This window comes from Temnothorax nylanderi, unplaced genomic scaffold (genome assembly GCF_030848795.1).
Source record: "Temnothorax nylanderi isolate EJ_2023f unplaced genomic scaffold, tnyl_v1.0 TNYL_tig0166_pilon, whole genome shotgun sequence".
Lineage (NCBI taxonomy): Eukaryota > Metazoa > Arthropoda > Insecta > Hymenoptera > Formicidae > Temnothorax > Temnothorax nylanderi.
The window spans coordinates 257857-275689 of record NW_027249228.1 but is presented as its reverse complement, the minus strand read 5'-3'; the positions used below and the strand labels follow the sequence as shown (position 1 = coordinate 275689).

The window sequence follows — 17833 nt, the reverse complement described above, 5'->3', positions numbered from 1 at the left end:
TCGTTATAATGTTCTTATAACGTTTTATACGTTTATACATTAAAAATTATTGCTCAATTTGATGCGTGCCTCCGATCATATTTTCGATTATTTTTATATGTACAATATTTATCTGTTAAATTTAATATAAATTGTAAATGTTACCTTTTTTTATTTTTGTATGTATATTATAGCCCTACTATAAAAGTCATAATTATCGTCATGTTAAAATTATATTTTATTAATATTTTATCAATAAATTAAATTTTTAAAATTAATTTTTCATGTCGGTTATTGTTTTCATTTTTATTATACACTACACTACTACCAGTTTTATTTAGAAATATGACTGTTACAATAAGAGACGTTTTAGCGAGTTTAGGGGTGCATTACTATATTATTACAATATAATCCAGGACCACTACTATATATGTTCGAGCGAAATGTGGCAAATTTAATAAGACGCGCTATTGTTTCCGGGAAGATATCGCCGTCTGGCCGTTAACGCCAGACACTGTTTGGTACGTGCCCAGGAAATGACAGCTTTAGTAGCAGCCGTGCCGCTGCACAATCGTAGAAATCACGTGTATGCTAATTGCACTTCCTCCGTGTTATCGATCCGGCCAACCGAGCCGAGATATCGGCTCCCACACACTTTCGCGCGGATCGATCGCCGTTTAGATATCTAACTGCCAATCCCGATAGGATAACGACGACGAGGCGCTGCCGTTGCACAACGTAAATCGATATTCAATAATATTAGCCTCGTCACTTATCGAAGACGTGTCTCCCGAGAAGGTGATGACGACAAATCGTGGAATATTTCGCAGTCTTGTTTAAGTAAAGAAGGCCTGGTGAGATTCTCTTTCAGGTCGATTTAGTCGCGAAAGGCAGCTCCTTTTCGGCTGCAACGTCTTGACAAGTTACATTAGATGGAGATTGGATCGGATCGTGTTACAGAACTGACACTTGCCAAGGATTGGAAAAATGACTTTGAAACTTGCTTTGCGAGAACTGAGATTATATTTTGATATTATGTCTGAAATGTGTGGAATTTCCTACTTAAATAGTCGCGTTCATGAAATATCAACGTTTCGACGAAGTTCTGAATCAGCCAAGTGGTGGTTACTTTTCACTAATTCCATGTATCATCAGACAAGTTGTAGATATTAAAAAAAAAGTGATTGTTATAGTTCTGTCAACCACGTCCGCTTGTAACTACTACCTGAATGTTACCCACTGTAACCACACTGTCTGTACATTACTGCTGTAACTACTGTCTACGTATTACTGTTGCAACTACTGTCTATGCGTGTCTACTGCAACTACTGTCCGGAACATAGATTAGCAAATCAAAGCCTCGCTTGTGTATAATTACAACTGAATAATTAATATTGTTTTGTTGTTAATCCTTTGAGCTCTAAATGACACTCGTGCATTTTCGACAAATATTACAAAGTAATTAATTATATAAATCGCAACTTATAATATCAATTTACAATTTATGACAAATATCTCATTTAACGCTAACCTACTACAAACCAAGCTAATTAGCTTGAATATCATACAATTAAGGATTAACTTTTTCTCTCATGTCCTGAATAACAATGCGCGTTTAAAAGTTAGAGGATAATTGATTATTTGGTCGCAAATTTTATTTAATTAATAAGAAATAAATACATTTTTATATGCTACTTCTTATTCTTTTTAATATTTGTAGCGTATAATGCGAAAAAATTACATTTGACGTATGTCATATGTTAACTCTATCCACGCAATCCATTTCAGCACACGACACGATGGAAACAAGTCGGGCGTGATTCGCGCGTACATGAACCACATATGAATCATTTTGTTTTGCACATGACAGAATGATGCACGCGGCGGATTACAAGAGAGCGCTGTTCAGCTTTTCTGAGAAAAGTCAGCAAGATTGACTAGAAACTATGCTCACACGTTGCCGTTCAAGCACGGTGGCAAATGGCTGCAGTAAACAAGCGATCTAGTATGAACGGATTAAACAGCTTCTCGGAATAGCCAGAATGCGTGAAACGATCGCGATGCGATCGACGATAACGCTTGTGACATAGTTTTATGAAGGTATTCGATGTTATCAGTGCTAATTTTTGTATAGGATGTGCAACAATAGGCGCACACGCAACTGTCTTTTTACGAAGAATTGAAATAATTTGCAGTTGTTACCAAGAATGTTGAAAAATAAAACACTTCGATTGAATGTTTAACTCATTACAATCGAACAAAACTCTTGCTATTTCTTATCAATAATAAAAATTATTATATTAGTATTAATAATAATATTAATAAATAATAATATTAATAAAATATTAATTTAAAATGAATATTCAAGTCATAAAGAAGACTAAAACGTTTCTAATAAATTAATTTTTAATACATCATCACATATGTGATCATTTGAACGATCAACAATTGATTGTTATCGTGACATGTTTAAATCTCGTATTCTTTAAAGATATTGATTTTTTGGCGAAGGTGACGGAGCTGAAAAGCTTCGAAGTGATACCTCGCTGGAAAATTCTTATCACGTTAAAACCCGATTGAGATTCATCGCACGTATTACCTCGTGATCGAACAGTCGAAAAGCCCGAAAAGTTTAATAATCCTTTAACAGGCATACGTCGCGTCGCTGCGACGAATTAATTTAACCCCATGGCATTAAACTTTCCCGTGCTCGATCAAACACATAAATCTCCATTATTAACGAAATTTTTCGATTGTTTCACCCGTCCTTTATATCTTGCTTGCGTTAACGCAGATCGTTCCGCAGATCCGGAATTGATTCCGTAATTATTAATTTCACATCGCTATTTTCCAAACAGGTATTTAATACAGAATTAAATGCATATACGTGATATCTATTTAAAAATTAAAAAATGCAGTTCGGAAATTTAATGCACATTATTTGATATAAATCCTTTGAATTGACGTAATTTCGTCAAACTTTGTTGTATTTACGTGCGAATCAACATGTGCAAAACGTGTCCAAGTGTCACGTGCATCACCGTGGTTATTTGTTAGCCGCGTGTCCCACTGAAAATGTAAAACGCAATCGCGCGTTGAAATCTCGTTTCGAAGTTTTGTATTACGAATGAATGAAACGTTTCAACGGCTATCAGGTTTACACATCACGGAGTTAATATTAATAGTTTCTCGCCGCAGAGATGTGCAATTTGGAGCAAGGTTAGTAAAATGTTTTAATTACATCTGTATGTTGTGACCACAATGCACAAAAAAGTGTTTATTTCTACAAAATATGTTCCAAGCTTTGAGTTTGAAAATAAGTATATACATGCATATATATATATATATATTTCCGTACTCGGTATGAGAGAAATCTTAATAATAACTACAATTTAATCTCACGATGTGAAATAAAATGCTGAAAGTTATTTTACCTCATATTCTGTGATTTAAAAAAATAAGATAAAAATATTATTTATTTTTCTAACATATAAAATTGTTAAGTTTTACTTCCAATTGCAAAATACGATCTATTCCCAGCCAATCCTTGAGTGCCTATTTTTCGAGAATGCTTTTTCTCGGATGATACAATACTCCGTATTCACACCATATTGCACAGCGTAATAAAAGAGGAAAAAATCGTGTGAAAATTTTCGAGTTTAAAAGTGTGAAAATTAGAGCTTAATTCGGGGTCATCCAGTACATTGCAAAGTCATAAAAATACATCCCCTCTTCTGGGCTATGAAAAATACTGCTACTTCTCTATTATACACGTCCCTCTATTATACCGGTCAACAATGCATTGCAATGCATTGCGTGTGTTCGCGTGTACCTATTCGCTGTGTAACATGAGTTAAGGGGGATGGGGCTGGTTGCCCTCCATCAGAATGATATCATTAATAATGGCAGAGAGTAGAAGGACATGGTGGTATTCGGATAGGACACGAGGAGAGAGTCAAATGTACTGTCAATGAGCGAGAAGAGGAATGGCGAAATGGCAGAAGGGGGAGGAGCGAGACAGAACAAGCAAGGTATATCTGATATTACACTGTACAGCGTTAATGTACTATTTCGTATACGGTATCCTTCGCTCTTCGCTAATTCCGCTCAGTCATTCGGTCTACGTGTCCGTAACGATATACTAGCTGACAGACAAACGTTTGTCTTTCTCTCATCGGGGACATTCGGTCTGCAACAGTGTCGCATATGAAATTATTAACGTAATATGAACAACGACGAAAGCGTAGAATCATATTACGTCGCTAGATTGTCCAATTCGGAGCGGAAATATCGCAGAGATATATCTAACTGTGCAAAATAATGTTCGACGTAATTGGATAAAGTCTTATTCCTTATTTCATTCTTCATCCATTTTAGAATTTTTGCAATATTCACTATAATTTTCTAAAAAGCTCCAATATATTTCTTGCAACTTTAATAGTAATGATATTTGTTAATTCTAGAAAGCTTCTTAGCGCCAACGCATAGATGCTACAAATATTTTTATCTACAATATTTTTAGCTACAAGTATTTTACATTAAATAGTCTTATTCAAAATTATATTTAAATACACTATTTTCTTTTTCACTATACAAACGCTTTCACAATTAGCGCGACATATATTTGCATTATTTCCAATTCAATAACGCTAAATTGATACATAATCTTCCGTAAATAACGCGTGCACGATTACACCACTTCTATTTTTTTTTATTTCAGTGGCTAACGTTCATGAAGCCGACTCCGACCGACTACCCATGAAAGTATTATTTGAGCTGGGCACGTATAGCCGACCAGCCGACCGACCGACCGCAGTATTTGCATAAAATCAATTGGCGAACGTTCTTCACGGTATTTTAAATTAAAAGCATAGTACGGTGGCCCTCGTCCGACTTTGACTTCTCTGCTACCCTTTTGCCGTTACGTTATTTTCTTTTGCATTGCGACTTTTCCATTTTTTTGCTATTTTTAGTTGTTATCTAATATGCAATATTAATTCAAAATTAATATTTTTAACCTCGTAATTCCATTCAATATAAGGTCAATTTTACATGTAAGTACGTACTTCATGCATATTAATTGATTTACTTGACGTTTTTCTTAATAATTAAACTTAACCCTCAATTAGCACACATGTGCTAATTCGCACCACTTTTTTGATGAAAAAGTCACTTTTTTAAAAACCTTCCTTTATATATTTCAATTTTTCATATAAAAATCATTTCTTTTTCCTAAAATAAAGTACACTACTCGATTGCCAGGGAAATTTTACATAAAAAACTATATAACTGTTTCTTTTTTTTATTAAAAATGACTGAGATACGACAGTTAAAAGTTGTCGAAATCCCAAATCGCACTAGTGTGGTTTTTGAGGTGGCCCAACCGAGGTGTGCTAATTGAGGGTTAATAATAACTGTCTATAGTTGTCTATAACTATCTAATTGCATAATTAACTTTTTTAAATTAAATATTTTAATATATGTATTAAAAATATTAATAAAATATTTAATTTGTAAAATATTTAACTTGTAAATATTTAATTTGTATATGTATATATACAATATATATATGTATATATAGAAAATTGAGCGATAACTTATGCTGGACTTTCTTCCCTGCATTTACAATTATATTCTTGCTCTCTGCTTTCACCATTCAGGACATGCACTTATTAAATGACTATTTGCGATTCCAATCGAACGCTAGTTTCCAATTCACGAGTGTCTAATCAGACGATTCTGGTTATTACATCTTGTTGAAACACGAACGAAATCGGCTTTCTGCTCGTTTCGATAAACGTGAAATGAAAATAAATAAAACGAATGAAACTTAAGTTTAATTAAAAACAAATTTTAATTCACTTGCTGTTAAAGACTTGCTGTTATATTAATTGAATATAATATCTTTTTATTTTTTTTTATAAAAAAGGCGTTAAACTAATAATCGCATTCACTATTATCGCTAAATCATGAATTGGTTATCTGATTGATTATGCGTATAAATGAGGTATATTAAACTATATCTAACAGGCAAATTATCAAAACACAAAAAATTTTATATGGAATTAATTTGCTAATTATTTGCTATTTTTTGCTTTTAAAAGTAATTTTTTTGCTTAATCTTAAGCTATCCAGCCCTTCGTAATTTTTTAATAGCTGGAGCAAAGAAATTACTTTTAAAAGCAAAAAATAGCAAATAATTAGCAAATTAATTCCATATAAAATTTTTTGTGTTCTGATAATTTGGCTTAGATAGCTTAATATACCTGTATAAATAATCGATGCATCAATCTTAGATATTTCAAACAACGCCGTTTATGTTTTGGTTGTCAACATATTCCAATCAGAATCGATTTTCCACTCGTTCGCGAAATGTCGAAAATTTTCCGATACAGTTCGAATGTCCATAGTGGGACAACTGACGAAAAATAAAATTATTCTATTCGGAAACGTTTCGAATAGATCCATAATAGATGTCTAGACATTCTGATTACAATCGTTTTGTTTTTCCCACCGCGGTGACCGTACTTTTCCCCTCATACATATTTCGGCATTAATAGTAACCATTTTTCTCAAGTTCTCATCCAATGCACCCCTTTTGTTTTCCCTTCTTCCAACCACCTTTTCCTCTTCCATTATTCAGTTATCTTGTACCTAACCATTCTCCGTAACCTTATTTTTATTCTTTTATTCTCATACATATTTTTACTGTAATAGAGTTCCATTCTTCTCACCTCCGCGCTTTTCCCTTTTCCTTTCTCTTTTCTTGCGGCCGTCTTTTACTCTTCCTTCGTTTTTTTCTCTTACGATTTTTTCTCAACTTTTCTATGGATTCGACCTCATCACTAGTTCTTTCGTTTCCGTCCTGACGTCACCCTCATCACAATTTGCGATTCTGATTATTTTCTTTTTGCCGCCGCCCACAATGCCACCGTCCTTTCCATTGAGATACTTGAACGAGATTGTAATCTGTCGATCTTTCCGGCTTTATTTGCGATTCCGATGAAAAAGTAATTACCGGACTGTTCCATTTCTTCCTCTCGGCTTCTCTGCCCGATACAATTCCGTTTGTGCTTTGCGTTAACTCGATGCATGTTGTGTTCCGCTATCGTAATCGTAAAAGACGATCCACGCTGTGGTACATTAATTTTTCCGTCCGTGAAATTGGCCGCCTATCACTTTACCTTGCCGGCACAATGGCGCACATTTGTAATTATTTATCTTCGGATACGTGAACTTGCAACAATTACCATCGTTTACGGCACGCATCGATTTTATCATAACACAAACAGTTTATCCATCCTTTGGCAGTTCACTGTGTATTTAATGAGGCTACACAGTAAAAAATTTTGTGTCAATGAAAGTCCACTCTCAATTTTGTGTTAAAATAACTCATTCATCGTGTTATTTTTGACATTTAGAAATGTTATATCGACATTTATAACATTTCTAAATGTCAAAAATAACACGATAAATGAGTTATTTTAACACAAAATTGAGAGTGGACTTCCATTGACACAAAATTTTTTACTGTGTAATTTGGCGACTTTTTCAATTACCCGAACGGTTAACTGCACTTTCGCAAGCGCGCGGGTTTGTGTTGCAGCGCAACGCAGTAAATTGCACTCGCCGGGCACGGACAAATGAACCAACACGCGAATACCGACGAGGCACTCTGACTCCGAATGAGAATCGCCCCTCGTAATTTTTCTTTATACGTAAACGAGAAACACGGCACGCGTGTGCGCGAGTAATATTTTTCTCAGATATAAATGGAATGCCGAGCGACCGTTTCATCTTTCGCCTGCTACGTAACGATATTTCTTTCGATTTCGCGTCGCGTGTGCTACGACATATTGACAGAAATTGTTTTCAAAATTGTTTATATACATTTATGTGAGGTTCTAAATTTCGTAAAATGGAAAAACTAAAAGAATACCCATTAAATTACCCAAGAGATGATAACTCCGAAAAAGAATCCTGTAGTGTTATGTTTCATGCACTACAATATTTTAACTTAATATTTTTCGAATTATTTCATTTAATTCTATAAAATATTTATTTCATAATTATTACGTTATTTTATTATTACGTTATTTTCAATTTCGTAATCGTCCTTTTCACGCTGCTCGTTTTGCATCGGATATCTGATCAAGCCGTTTCCGAATTTTTAACAGATCGTTTTCATTAAACGCGAGATTTAAACGAGACGGAAATAAAAACGCACGTTCTTTTCATGCGATTCGCCGATTCGCTCGTCGCTGTTCGTTTTCTTCTCCCACGTCCGCGAGAACGCAACAAATGCGTGCGACATTATGTCGATACGTCGCATTTGAATTATGGAGATAATCGGCCTCACGAATCGACAATACCGGCGCGGCGCAACGCGTCGTGTAATTTGTCGGTGCCATAAATCGCCGTATATTGTTGAAAAGATATGAACGTCACTTCATATTAGCGATTCGCTCTCGTAATGAACCCAATTTCGTGCTTCCCTTACGAAGTGAAATTACGTCGCCTACTAAACGACTGGCTGCTCTTAAAACGATTACGATTAACGATCACGGTAAAATGATGATAGCTTTATGATGATGCAAATACATGTATAAACGTTTGCATCAAGAAAATATAGGTTGTATAACGCTACTTTGTAAAGACGAGAAACCAGTAAGACTTTTGTAAACGTAATATAACTCTAAAAGTGCTTCATAAAACAGAAATAAATAAGATTTAAATGTGTATATTTTTAAATGTACACGGAGAGAATTTTCTTTTAAAATTTACCCTGAAATCATGGTAGTTGTGGGACAACATGTACCACCAAGAATTTTATGCGAGCTATTCTGATTAATATCTACCATAATAAAAAATATTAATATCTATTACATTAAAATATAAAATATGTTTGATTAATTTTACTAAAATATATCTAGGAAATTTCAATAATTTTTCAAAATTTACCAATCTGCTTGGTAATTTTTATAACGTTGTTTGTAAAATGTCTTTTGTATATTTTAAAAATTCCTTGGTTGCCAAGTTGTCCCAAGTTTGTAGTGAATTTAAGGGTAAAATATAACAAAAAATTCTCTCCGTGTATGTATTTAGACGTTATGTTTTCAAAACAATATTTCTTTGTATATATTCCGCTTCCAGTTGTCGTTTCAATTTTAAAGATAAATGTTAACATTTTTAAAATCAAGGTATCGATCCACTCGTAAAAAAATTACAAACATTGGATCAATGCTAATTATTGCTCGCGTTACATTAACGAATTGAGTTACCGGTGCAGTCAATGCTGGCAATTATGCGCCGTCGTTTGCTTCACGGTGAGAAAGACGTATGCCCAAAATTGTCCCAGCGTGACTACAAATTGCACATTGCAGCGCGTGCGGTGAGCCGTTCGATACCCCGTAGGCGCTATAAATCAATCCACCTGACACAGGAAGGACAACAAAGCCGATCTATTTCGAGGACAATATACCTGGCGACCCTACATGCATACCTTATATGACTGAGATATCCGATAATTCGGATCTCATACAGAACGTTTGCTAATTGGAAGCAAATCCAAAACAATGATTTGCTCGCGGAAGTGAAGAATTTATCACTTTCTTCATTTTTATTAAAAATGTATCACCTACTTCTTTATTTAAAGAAATTTGCTACGTCGTAAACAGTCGTTTGGGCGCCATAATAAAATTATTCTCTAATTAAAAATTTTAATTTTTGAAATGTAATTAAGACGAAATATTCAAAAAACAACTGGAAGCGAATCTTCCTCGAAATTTTCGCTCATGAAAAATCTTTCTTTAGCGAAAATTTCATTGGCAGATTCATTAGAAAGTTATTTGATATTGAAGATTACAGAGTTTTGGCGCACGGCGTTTTGAAAGCGTAAACTTTGCTTTTGAATAGTTTGAAGTGGACGTTATTCAAACAGGAGATTTCATTAGTGAAGTATTCACAGTTGCAAATTAAAAATTTACCATGAGCAAAGAACACTGTATAAATCTTAGCTAAGAAATACGGATCATAGTTTACACACACAAAAGTTTATATTGCAAATCCAATAACCCAGAATTAACCCATTTATGCAGAATATGCAGAGTTATCTTTTTAATTTTAAATGTCATCCGATTATTAAAATTTAAGATCAAGATATTAGATATTTAATATTAAAATTTAGATAGATAAATAAGAATGTTATAACATTTAAAAAAAGTTCCTTTCCTTATTTGATCGTCTTGATCGTTTGCATATTTATAGGCTTGTATTTGAGAAAACCCAACATTAGCTTTGACAAACTACTGTTTATTGACGAACTAAGAACTAGTTTTCTCTCATATATATAAACAGGTTAAAGTATTTTAAATAAAGGAGTTAATATTTTTGTGTTAAATCGTAGTTCCGCAACTCGATGTACCTCATTGCAGATTCTCGACTGCTTCTCTCGAAACTTTCCTTAATTAATATTAATGATAAAAAGATGAGCATGTATCACTTTCAAATGAATAAACAGGCGCTCTCAAGAGCTCGCTTGAGATACTCGCCATATCCTCAACGGGTATTCCAGATGATCCGTGTTTCGTAGTATAGCATCGTTGATTATATGCGGAAGGAAGTTTAGTTACAATTTCAGCGTTCGCGGTGTAACGTGTCGCTTGTAGTATCCTGCTTTATCAAACTTCCTTTTGTGCAATCCTCATCCATCGCGCAATTGCGTCATCACATTGTAAAATTAACAGAAACGCAAGACTACGCAAAATTAACAATTTGCGTTGCATTTCACTGATAATACTAATTACAATGAAAACGTGATTAATTACATTGTTCATCGAAATTTATTTTATCCTTGTAGAAATATCTATTGTAAATGATTACGAAGTCTTATCAGGTAATTCCTAAATATATATTAGATTTTACCGCACCGATTCCTTATTTTTGTCTCTTCTCTTGTTCTTTTTTAAATTTAGCTACAGTGCTCGTTAGTTGGCAACGTTATCCTTTATTTTCTCTAGATTAAAAATACGCACAAAAGGAAACATCATGTCGCTTGCTTGCATTATAAATTTGTGCATACTGACAATTATTCTTTCTTTCTCTCTCCCGCTCTTTTTCTTTCTCAAAGAGAACATACAACACGTGTTGTTGCATTTTTCATAGCAGCTGCAAAACATAGCATGCTGACAACATCGTAATAAATGTAAAACTGCAATGTGACTGTAAGAATTAAGCTATAGTTGAACACAGATATATATATATATATATACATATTTCTCTAAAGTACTCTAAACAATCTATTGTTGCGCACGACTTAATGAAAAATTTGCATAATTTACTGAAACTCTAGCCTGATGTCTAGAAATATCCAAGAATCGACGGAAATTCCAGATCATTATCATGTTTTGTTCGTCTGCGCGATCTTATCCGAAGAAAAGATAGTCTCTTTTGGATTTATTTCGCTACTCAGAAAAAAATGACAACTTCCTCAAGTAACAAAAAAGTAAAATTAATAATAAAATTTAAAAAAAGGGTTATATGTATTGTGAATGAAATTCTCATTACAGAAAAATCGATTCTAATTTCGCAAAAGAATTTATTACCGAGGGAACTCCTGAAGCACCCGTGTGTCTTAGCTATTAATACTCATATAAAGTGAATGTTGACGTTGCATGAACGCGCGCCGTTAAATGTAATTACAAAGTCAGAGCGACTAAGCGATTTTCGTAGATGGGTTTTTCCTCCTTAAACGCTATTAAGGAAAGTCTCGTTACCGTAAAAACGCGTGATTCGCGTGCAAAGCGGCGCTAAACGCGCGTGACCTGGCAAAATAACACGCGATAACGATAACGTCGCGAATCGCTCGCGACATTGTTAGCACGATTCGCGTATATTTTGGTAACCCGTTATTCTAATGCTATTCCATTTCTGCTGTCGCGAAGCCAAGTAACAGAAACGATTCATGTTAGGCGACGTCACTCGATATACAATTTCGACAATTTCCCAGGAGGATCCTGTTGCATCAAGTTTTATTGCATCAAGTTTTACTACCTTGTCTCAATGCAATTCCCAGTAATGCATTTCAGGAATCAAAATGATCTTGTGCCCAACGGCCAAGTTCCTTTATTAAGTTAAACGAAGGGAGAGTTTAATCGAAATAATAAGTGTCGATGATGACATAATGCAGTCTGAAAAGATTGTTACGTGAAATAATTTGTATATGCGTATGCGATACATAATTTAGTTATTTGTTTTAATGAGTGTTATATATTTATTCGCTTTATGCTAAACCGAAATAATAGGCACTAAAAGAAGACGTTACCAAAATGTTATTTTCTCGCGGAAGTTTGTTTTATTTGTGTGATGATAGCGGATTAAGATGTTTTTCGTTTAGAACTTGCTACACGGATGCAACGAGCTAATTTGAAGTTCCGCGCGGCACCCCTCACAGACTTATCTAAGTTTTCCGCGCTCTTAATTAACACATTTAACCGGATTGTAACTCTGTTATTAATGCGCGTTGCCGAAGTATAGAGAGAAAGCAAGTATTCCTTGAGATTATACTTGAAAAATTATTGTCGCAACTTATAGACTTGTAGAAGCAGTCCAGATCCTTAAAATGCCAAGTTATCGTATTTAGCAAGAGATGATTGAAAAAAGTTACCAGAGGAATATTTAATGTACTAAAATGTTTTTTACAATTAAACAAATGTGTTTGTAACTTGTTAAGAGCAATTTATTCGAAGCGATTAAATATATATCATAAAAATATAATATTTACAAAGATATTTACATATATTTAGTTGCAGGAAAATAGCAATTTATTGACTATAAAAACTATTTAGCATCATAAAAAATGTAAGCACTTTGCTTTCTTCCTTAATACTTTTTAAATGTAAAAATTATATTCTCTTTCTGAATATGAATTGAAGCTAAGACTGACACTAACTGTGTCTTTTTGAAGCCAAATATATGTATATATACATACATATGTATATTCATGACGTTCTGACGCAATGTTCCTAATTCTTCCCAGTTCCTAGTCTATAAAATTCAAACTCTTGACATTTCCAAGCAGTCCGCGCGTCGTGTTTAGACACAGAAAATGATGTGTGGTCATTAATTCCGACGAATTAAAGATAATTTAGCTGCGGCAGTACATGCCGTGATTTAAAACACGAATTTTTAACAAGCTAATGTACATATATCACAATTATTGACGATATAATACGAGGAACGCGCGCGTGATGATAAACATTTAAACGATCTTGATTGCGGTAATATTAACATTCGACTCGACCATGAACTTCCTCGAACATCATCATGTTGGTCGTGCAATTCCCTCTAATTGCTCACGAACGATTAGCCTATGCATTATGGTTCAGCAAATCCCCTCGACAGAGCAAAATAAATCGATGACTTAATCAGGAGATTTTTATTTTAAGATATTAAGAAAAGTATAAGGTTCACATTTTTAGAATTATTAAATAATTTTTATAACATATGTAATTATGTTAATATTTTCCTGATAAATAGATGTAAAAAGTTATGCTTTTTAAAATTTAATTATCGAACAGGTAACTCTTAACACAAATTATGAATTCACATTTTAAATTATAATGTAATGTAAATTTAAATATATTAATATTTTTCAGGTAGATATACTCAATCTTTTCTAATTTCATATAATAATTTAGTATTTTAAAGATTTATCTGGACTGCTCTGTTTATTGCATTGCGAAGATAAAGATTTTTAAATCGAGAAGATTCAGGAATGGGAATGACTGCAGCTATTCGTACGGCAGATTTTATCGCGCGTATATCTCCGTTGTGACTCTAAGTTCTTACCCTTTTCCGGCAGAATGCAAAATCATCGGAAGGATCGTGACGTGTTGCGGTAACTCGTGCGTTCTGAAACGGCGGAATCCGTGTAATCCGATGGGAATATAGCCGTATTGTACGTTATGCGAACGAATGAACTCCTCTGGCGAGCCGGCAAGGTGATTCGCGAATCCGATTTCAATGCTGTCTTACATCGCTTCGCAAAAGCTCCCCGAGCTTTTCGCGAAATAGTGGCGTACCTCGAGGGAGATGGGAAGTTTTGCAAATTCGGATCAAGTAAAATGTCGACAAGAGCCTTAATGTCGCGAAGAATTGCTTTATGAATGTATTGGCATTTCAAAACATTTCGCGCAATTTATGATTCTATAATTCACTATATTGTATATTAATTCATGCAGACTTGTAGGAAATCGATTATTGATAGGAAGATGCATCTTGAACGAGCATCGCAAATGCTAATTAATCAAATTTTGATCAAAAGATAAATAAAATAAAAAATATATATTAATTCATACTATAAGAAATTATTTAGTGTGGATGGAATGTTTGACGTTAAAGCATTGAATATAATAATTCTTGCAAGTATTCTCTTCTTTTTCTCAGAAAGAGAGAGGAACAATTACTAATACAACTTTTCAGAATATTAGTAAAGTCGAAAAAAGGTAGTAATTAAATGGGATTGTAATATCTTTTTAACTCGCGGCGAAGAATCGTAACAAAAGCCAAGTCTCGCGAATCTTACGTAACAAAATTAATTATCGAGGCTGGATGAGCTGTGTGCGCAATACATATGAACAACTTATCGCTCCGTTCGTGTTACATCGAAACGTGAGTGTAATTGTGCGTAAACTTGCATTTCTGACTGATCTAAATCAATATTTACAGCTAGAGCACTATTCGTTGATTTACTTGATAAATAAAATTCATTCGAATGCGAAAAGTTACCAATAAGCAAAAAGGTAAATTTTATTTTCAATATATTTTATTTTTATCCATTAATTCCCCATATTTCAATTATTAATTTTACATTTGATTGGGTTTATTATTGCATCAAAAAGTTCAATAATATAATTTATTTATCATATCCTTTATCACCTTCGACACGCAAAACATGTAAGCGTTGCTAATTTATTCCTGAGTTTACTCTTCGTACGTCATTTTAGTTTGTTAATTTATTATTTTACTTTTCTTTTTTTATATATTTTAGTTCGCAGACTCATTGCTGCCACATGGTGTTTAATAAAGTGGTTTGCGAGCGTTAATTTATTGTAAGCACTTGAGAAGGACCGGAATCACGGTCGAAACGCGTTGTGCTATTTAAATAAATATTAGCCAGTTTGGTCGCAGCAAAGGATTTTTGTAATTTCACTACTCACTGGCGAAGTTAAAGTATTTGATATAATTTATTTATGTTTAACAATTAAATTTATTTATTTTCTACAATAATTGTAATTATATCTATAAGCAAATGCCAGCGGTAAATATTTATTTTGCTACTATGAGTGCATTTAACAATGTATATCAGTGATGTTTTTTAATATTTCTCCTTGGCGTTAATAACTCGTGTATTTTATTTTAAGCAACGATATATATATAGACACATATATATATATATATATATATATATATATATATACAATTAATCGAGGCACTTAACTGCGCGTTCTAATTCGATGCACCGGTCTGCGACGACGAAGAGTATCCAACCTTATCGCGCATTGAAGTAATTAGTGATTAAAGCAATTAGCCATTGATAGCGAACATAGAGCGGCGCACCTTGCTTCGTCACGAGAAACATAACAGTGCTTAGAAAACAAACGATACTTTCTACCTAATGGGGAATTTTTAAAAGCATGATAAAGATTATGTGGTAAAAATGTAATTGCCATGCACTGTGCGTAATTGTCTTTATCTTCCTTACATGATTAGTCACGCTTTCGCATATAGGTATGTGATTTGTAGAAATCACTTTTATACAACTTACAGAAGATCAATGCAGATAAATAAAAATAATATAATATCTCATGTAAAATTATACTTAAGAATTTGTAAATTAGGATCTGCATTTAAAAAAGAAATAAAAATTATCAGACTAAAGCTAGAAACGTCATTTTTCTCTTGTTGATCAAATCTGAGATACGTCAAGATACTTTTTTTGTTTCATAATATATTCTGCGTTTTTAAGTATGTAAATCAGCTTATAAAAAGATGAATAAAATTTATGAAGTAAATAGAAATATATAAATATAAAATAAATATTTACACATCTCTATACTTTATACTTTTGAAAGTCTGCTACTCAAGCAGTATAATGTGAACGCATCAAAATAAAATTCTTCAGAGTGAAGAAGGAAAGTACACACACACACACACACACATACACGTGTTATAGTGGTCAAGTTTAAGGTTGAACGTGAATATTGCAACACAAGCCCAACATTTATTGACGATTCTATCTCTCGAGTCGGGCAGAGACAAGAAAAAGGATTAAGGCCGAGGCGCCACGTCGAAGAAGTCGCAAGTCACTGCTGATTTCGTCGTAAACACGTCGAATTTCAAGGGCCGACATCCACCGGCGACGTCAGCGACGACGGCGATTAATGCCCGCGAGGGTTATCCGGTTAGTTCGAAATAGGCTCTACGTACCGCTTATATACCGGGCCGCTCTAATTATTTTGCTCGCTCGCTCGCAACTAACGTGATAACGCCGCCCGACACTCGACTCGGGGAGGTAACGCGTCTGCCTGCCAGCTCCCGATACTAATGTTCTGTTAATTTATAATCGCGCTGTAAATTTCTGCTCGTGGCTGCGGCTGCAAGGCTCGCATCAGCCACGCGTGACCTTTGCTCTATATTTCATCGTACCTTTTGAATCGTATCGTAAAATACGATTTAACTCCGGAATTGCCTTTCAGGGAATCTGTTAATCTGAGCCCGTCTATTCTTATATGATTTTCCGATATGTTTTTAAATCGAATTCAAACTTCGTACGCAATTAATCTCGTTATAATACTTATTAAAAAAGTATGCCGAGTTCTTAATTATTCAACTATTAAAAAACTCGTTCATGTTACTTAATTATAATTGTAAGTTGCATACAAATCCAATTTCATCTACTGTGGTTAGATGTGACTGAACGAAAGTGAGAGAGAGAAAGAAAAAATATTTTAATTAATATACTCAAAGAAAATAAAAAGATAACGAGAGTAATGTAAAGAAGTAATTATTGTATAAAAGAAAAGTAATTATTACCTGGAAAGAATACGAGAAATTTTAATGAGTGGTGTCATAAACCGTCCTGCCCGAGAAGATTATAATGTGCAAATCTGTCGTAATATATAATGCTTAAGAGAATAATAGCCCTAATGATAGAAGCACTATTGACGTTTAATATAACTTCCTGCGGGATAAGAATAGAATCTCATCAGGCGTATCCAGATTGCCCCCCATCCCCCCATCTTACCCTCATACCCCGGGGTACAATAAAACTATCTCTTTCCCAATCTTTCCCTTTCTCTTTCTCTCTCGATGCATCTCTTCTATTTTCCGTGCAATTTGCTGATAGTTTATCTAGAATTAAGGCGTCGTCCGCAAAGCGGAGTGGCCGTTTGAGAGCAAGAGTAATGAAGATTCTCCAACAGAGAGTCAGTTGCATCGGTTTATCATCAATGTTCAAGCTAATACAAGTCATTGTGATTTTAGATGGTCGCGTTATCATGTGTTGTAAGGGCAATCTTCGAAATTGTTTTCGCACCTTTTCCCACAAGAGGTGTGGAAAAAGTAATAATAAATAATAAAATTTTCGACGAAAATGAAAAGAAGCAACGAAACACTTTCTCGACACTTATATAATTCGTTTTCCAATTATCGACTTTTCAGCGAAATAAAGTCATATTTTGTAAACACTACGTAAACTAAAAGAATCTACCACCTATGCTTCTTGCTTCATTTTTTGCGAATTAAAATGATTTCTATATATTTGCAATTTTGATATATTTCAATATCTATTGCT

General features: G+C 34.0%; 2 protein-coding genes across 6 annotated transcripts in view; one reads left to right on the top strand and one right to left on the bottom strand.

Moving 5' to 3' along the window:
* LOC139777841 (uncharacterized) overlaps positions 1 to 17833 on the bottom strand; it is a 94626-nt gene that overhangs the window by 47470 nt on the left and 29323 nt on the right. The gene's annotated exons all lie outside the window — the stretch shown is intronic.
* Positions 1 to 17833, top strand: part of LOC139777848 (uncharacterized) — a 42309-nt gene that overhangs the window by 10044 nt on the left and 14432 nt on the right. The window contains exons 1-2 of one of the 4 annotated variants that reach the window (XM_071715491.1): positions 3743 to 4010; positions 4700 to 4831. The exons of 2 other annotated variants lie outside the window; for them this stretch is intronic. Coding sequence is in view for 1 of the 2 variants with exons in the window: in XM_071715488.1 (XP_071571589.1) it covers positions 16422 to 16441 (20 nt within the window). In the remaining variant the exon portion in view is untranslated. Of the gene's footprint in view, positions 1 to 3742; positions 4011 to 4699; positions 4832 to 16285; positions 16442 to 17833 lie in introns of those variants that run through there. One more of the 4 variants, XM_071715488.1, reaches the window with a different exon arrangement.